General features: G+C 42.4%; 1 protein-coding gene across 2 annotated transcripts in view; it reads left to right on the top strand.

Annotated features, from left to right (window-relative positions):
• The first annotated feature begins 371 nt into the window (after nt 1–371).
• SELP (selectin P) overlaps nt 372–6000 on the top strand; it is a 42589-nt gene continuing 36960 nt past the window's right edge. For both annotated transcript variants that reach the window (XM_067728592.1, XM_067728591.1), the window contains exon 1: nt 372–450. In XM_067728592.1, the coding sequence (XP_067584693.1) occupies nt 448–450 (3 nt within the window). In that variant the 5' untranslated portion in view covers nt 372–447. The remainder of the gene's footprint in view (nt 451–6000) is intronic.

Raw genomic sequence — 6000 nt, 5'->3', positions numbered from 1 at the left:
AAACATTCACTGAGACTTCACAGTAACTGGAAAACTTACACTAAGACATTATGATTAAGACAAAGTGAGTTTTCCAATATATGACCTTAAATTGGAGCTCATATCATCGTCAAAAGAAACCTGACCACTGCGGGCGTGGGTACGATTCCTATACTACTCAGCCTGGAATGTCCAGGAGTGATTCACACTCACCCCTGTCTGTGGACCACCTCCCAGGGAAGTCGGCAAAACCCCCCTGCCCGTCTCCTCGGTGACTGTTATTTCTAAGCTGCCAACACTGCTCCTGTATTATCTACATTCTAACTTCATGGGAAGGGCTGTGGTGACTTTCAGGAAAGTGAATAGGAAGTTGCTTTTCTAAACAGCCTGACAGCTGAGGGGAGGCAGCAAGACTATAAGAAGTCTGGGCTGCACAGACGGCAGTAAGCTGGCTGTGTCACAGAGGAGATGGTAAGTTCATTTCTCTTTACTATGGGAAGTGGTTGAGTTGAAGTGGTTCGGAGCTGAGTCAGGCAGGTAAAGCTTCCGAAAATGAGGAAGGGCAGTAATCATGGAGCTTCGTGTTGAGTAGCCTTCCAGAGTTTGTAAGCATTTCAAAACCTGCTGTCCACTCTGACCCTCCCCACATCTTTGTGAGTTGCTATGTCCATGTTACAAATGAAGCTGCTGTGTCTTACAGAGAGGCTAGGTGTTTTACCTAAGGTACACTGTTAGGCTTGATGTTGTCTGGATCTGAACGTCTGTCCTCTGACTCTACAGCTGCTGTTTTTCCTAGCAGGGCTTACAGGGACTCTCCTGGAGCAAACCTTGGTGAACCCTCAACCCCCTTCTCTAGGATTGCTCTTCTGTCTGGGTTGAATGCAAGACTGAGCAAGTGTCCTGGGACAAGACTACAGTTAAATGTTTTCTCATCCCCAGCTCGCCTATTTCTTTCTCTGAGCCCTAAGAGTCTGCTGGGACTAATGTGGAGTATTCACACAGTTCCCATTTCTGCCTCAGCTCTCAGTCCTGTTAGTGACTCAGTTTCCTCTTCTATAAAATGGACAGAATAATAGTACTCTACTTTGTAGCATCATTGTGAGGATTAAATAAGTTTACACTGAAAAGCATTTAGGTCTGAGCCTGGCACATAGTTGTGGATTAGTAAATGTTAGCTGTTATTGTTACGAGAAAGAGAAAATTCTTGGGGTTCAGTGGGATTTGGGATCCAGGGAAGATCCAAGGAAAAAGGCTTTCTTGAACTTATTAACATTATCCTAGATAAGACACATAGAGTTTTACCCTCGACTTACAAGGCATATCTCATACAGTCCTAGGGTCTACAATCCTGCAGTCTGTGGCTAGAGAGGAGCCAGACTGCCCCTGTTTTTGAGCCCCTTTCTATGGGATACCAGAAGAAAGGAGCACTTATACCCAATTCACTCCCTCTCTTTGCTTTATTATAGTACCATTTTCAAATACTTGCAATGAGGATTTTCCAGGTTGGGGAGAATAGGGCTAAAAGGATGATGAAAAGAAGAGGAAGGAGTTTGAGTCTGTCCCGAGTTTGAACTCCAATGATGTAAGAATGTGTTTTACTTTTGTCTTATCTCTTGCATAAATTTCCTGTATTGGTCAACTTAAATGAATGAACAGTCTTTTCTTTCTTCCGTCGATTCTCTTTGGGATCCTCCTCTATTTTAGAGGAATGTTAACAGATTGAATCATGGAGTTCTTTGAGATTCTGACAAAAGGTACAACTTTGCGCAGATGAAAATGCAGACATCCACATAAACACTGAGCTTTATGGAACCCCACCCTTTCGCCTCCTACGCTTTAAGCTCAGAACTGCCTCCACTGGCATCCTGAAACTAGGCTGGAACTCTGTGATGAAGTGCTAAGAACTCCAGCCCTGGAATTGTTTTGAATATTTCAATGACAAGACCTTTTCCTTTGCCCTTGAATACATTTGTCTCTTGGGATTCCGGAACCTCGAACTCTGTGTGAAAATTCATCTTCAAGTTCAGAGCGGCTTCAATTAACCCTAGGACCTGAGGAAAGATGTTCAGGTTTCCCTGGTGGGGTGTTTTCAATCAGATGGATCTCAGAGTGGGGCAGCGCAAGATGGGGAACTTACAGTTAAATTATGCCAATGTTAGTCAGGGTGTGAGTGGACTAAGAAGCAGGTCTGGATTCATTTCCATTTATACCTTTTAACCATCTTAGGTCTGTTGATTCTAGTTCTTACTCTTCCTTCCATTACCTATTTTTCAAAATGTAGTTAAATTGTTCACGCTCTCCTGGGCTGGCTGCTAGCTCTTAGAAAGTGCAGTTTCAGAATTTTGTAAGTGGAAGCTTATTAATCAAACCCTCAAACATCACAGTGACTTACTACATAACAGGCAGTACTGGGAAAAGACTCTGGACCTGACCTTAGAGGGTAGGCACATGATGTTTCATAAGTGGAATTTATTATTACATTGTCTTCTAAGTGACTCATTTCTCTGTTTGAAAAGCAAAACAGAAATTTTATAAAATCAAATACACAAAATGAATCCTTTATATTTGTAGAGATATAGGTCAGCCATGGTCCAAATGGCTTAAAAAATCTTTTAAGTATGCTACTTTATATTTCATGCTAATATTTCATCCTAAATAACAGTGATCAGGAATCTAAATACATATATATGTGTGTATATATATATGTGTGTGTGTGTGTGTGTGTATGTATATATATATATATATATATGCTTTGATTCTTAGTGTTCATGTTGTCCTGGGCTCCTCTTCCTGTCTTTATTTCTATTTGCTATTTGGCTTATAGACCTCTTTGTTTCACGGTTTCATTTTCTGCCTTTAGGCTGAGGCCACTAATATCTGTGCTATATTACCACCATCACCCATAAACTTAAGGGAAATAATATGATATCAGTTGTACTGCCTTGAAAATCTAGACTCTGCCACCGACAAGTTGTATAGTTCTGTCTCTTCAATGACTCTCATATCTGCCTTCCCCCTTTTGTATTCTCACTGACCCTCTTTAATTTCCTTTCTTTCCCATAAGAAATTTCTAAGATGAAACAAACTGATTTTGTAGATATTATAATATCCAACATCTGCAAATATTTATTCGGTGCCCCACCATGCACCTAGCAGTGTGCTAGAAGTATATGTAAATAAATGTTGAAGAGAAATCATCTGTTTAAAACCACCTGTAGACTTGCTGCTTTTTAATTTGAAAGACTACAGATTATAATATTCCCTCAAATTACAAAAAAGAAACACCATCATTAGATGCATCTATTCAGGACGCTTCTCTGTTCAAAACCCTGGCAATTGGATCCCTTCTGGAACTGTCATTTCCAACTCACAAGGTCTGACTCCAGAACAACTTCTTTTCAACTAACCTCTAGGACTTCCCAATTTTCAGCAGCAATCAGACCACATCACTACCTCTCCTGAAATCTACTTGCTGCCCCATTTGTCTTGCACTTAGAACAAAAACCTCACCCCCTTGTTTTAGTTCCTAAAGCCCAGAGTGATCTGTCCCCAGCTTCATCTCATACTCTTCTACCCTTGCTCATTCCATTCCAGCGACACTGATGTTTTCATGTTCTTTGAATACTCCACATTTTCCTTCCACGTTAAAGCCTTCACATTAGCATTTCCTTCTGTCTTTAATGCTTTTCCTCCTGCTTCTCACTGGTTTCTTCTGGTCATTCTGCTCTCAGCTTAAATGCCACCTTTGTAGAGAGGTCTTCCCTGACCTCCCTCCCTGTCTAATAATAAGCACCCCGTCCCTCTATCACATAACCTGGCTTTAATTCTCTACCTAGCACTTATCACTGTCTTCTATTTTTCATGTTTACTCGTTCAGCACTGTTGCGTATATATTGGTGTTTGTTTCATTGTCTGTCTTCCACAGAATGTACATTTCATGTGGAAAGGAATCGTGCCTTCTTTTATCATTTTAATTGCCAGTGCCTATAACAGTGCCTGACACATTGTAGGCACTTAATAAGTCGATAGTTATTGAAATAAATAATGGGAAAGAACACAGGCAATAACAAGGGCGTGCCTATCTTGGAGTGGGGAGGAAGGGATTGGTAATAGGGAAGGCTCCTTTGAGGAGGAGACTCTTGGACTTTTACAGCTACGCATCCACAGAAGGAGAGGGTGCCCTGGGCGTAAAGAGAACATGGGGAACATACTGTGCATTCTGGAAAGTACAAGATGTCGTGTTATATAAATGCACCGTAGAATTGTGGTGGGGGCAGGTGTAATTAAGGAGTAATGGCAGGAGATGGGACTAGACAAGTAGGAAGAAGTCTCATCTTGAAGAGCCCCAAAGTGTCATCTTAAGGAGCTGGTATGTACTGCTCAGGGAGTAGGAACAGCTGATGGATTTTAAGTAGTGAAGCAATATGATCAGATTTTGTGTTAGGAATATCATTCAGACAGCATTAGAGATAAAGAACTGGGGATGGGTAATCTTGAGGAGAAGAGACCAGTGACAAGATGATTTCTCTGGTCCAGGAAGGAAATGATAATGTCTGAATTAGTGCTGCAGCAATGAAGTGGAAATCTGCAGAATGGCCAGGTATCTCATCAGAAGGTAAAGTCAATAGGATTTGATGGCAGACTGATGTGAAGGGATCCTTGGTCTTCCCTCCCTGGTCCCACCTGATGGAGGACTTCAGGGTCTCTGTGGGCAGGTAGCTTATGGGGCTCGGGTCAGTGACACTGTCTGTTCATAAGAACATGCATCCCTTACATGAGCCTTCTTCGGTGCTGGAGCCTTTCAAAGGGACACACCCACTCCAGAGAGTTACATGGAATTTGCCTTCACCTCTCCCTCTTCTAAGAGCTGCCACTATTTGATGCTTCTCCAGGCTTTCCTGAGACACACCAGCTATGGTAGGTCCTGATTCCCCCACTTCTCCTCCACTTCTCCCCATCTGCCACCCGCATGGAGTTTAAGTGAGTGAGTCCTTCTCCTTTGTTCTCTCACATGGGATGCGAGCCATCATGCCCCTTGTTTCTCTCATACTCAAAGAGAATGAGACCAAGTGCCGAGAACATATTTTTTTTTGCACAGCCGTATTATACTCTTCTACCTAATCATAATACACTTTTACATTTGATACGATCACTGCTGTAACCATACTGTACTTAGTGCTAATTATCACATATGTCTCCAACATTTTCCCATTCAGCACGCCTCTATCTTACTTTCAGTCATTCCCTTGCCATTTTTCACTTATTCATTCATTCATCTATAACATATTTATTAAGGATTAAGCATCTGCTCTCTATTACGGCTGGGATTCAGACATGAGTAAGTCATATCCCTTGCCCCGAGAAGCCTCTGCCAGCAGCTGCCTCCAGGTGCATGGGCTCCTATGTTTGTTTTGCATTTGGATTGCAGACTTCATGCTCGGGAGGAAAGTCAGGGATGGAGATGCTGATGGAGAGCCACTGGCAAACAGATGGCCATAAGGAGGCCCTAGGAAAGCAGAAGAGTGACAAGAGAATAGGGCCAGGGAGGTAGGAACCCAGGGGAATCTCTATCTCTACCTCTGCAAGAAGGTTGGTGTGGATTAAGGAGAAGACTCAGAACAGTTGCTCAAGATGTCAGAAAAGAATCGAGAGAAGAACCAAGGGAAGCATTTTAAGCAAAAGGAAATAGTAATATTTATTGCTGCAGAAAGGTCAAGGGAGATAATGATGGAAAGACTTCATTGGGTTTGGTAATTAGGAGTCAGGGGTAAAGTCAGCAGGAGTGGTTGTGTAGTCTGGAGGGACTGGGGCCTGGAGAGGAAAGGGGAGGCAAGGAAATTAAGAAAACTGAACTGTAAAGGAAGGAGAGAAATCAGACAGGACCTAGGCAGAGGACAGAGGGTCTAGGGAGGGACATTGTAGGTTGTGCCTCTAAAAGTGCAAGGCTGTGGTCTACAACATAGACAGGAGAACAGAATCACCTTTCTTTCTTTTTTTTAAAATTTTTTTCACGTCTTTATT

The sequence above is a fragment of the Pseudorca crassidens genome, chromosome 2 (genome assembly GCF_039906515.1).
Source record: "Pseudorca crassidens isolate mPseCra1 chromosome 2, mPseCra1.hap1, whole genome shotgun sequence".
Lineage (NCBI taxonomy): Eukaryota > Metazoa > Chordata > Mammalia > Artiodactyla > Delphinidae > Pseudorca > Pseudorca crassidens.
The sequence above is the reverse complement of the archived record's forward strand: the minus strand, read 5'-3'. Positions and strand labels throughout refer to the sequence as shown.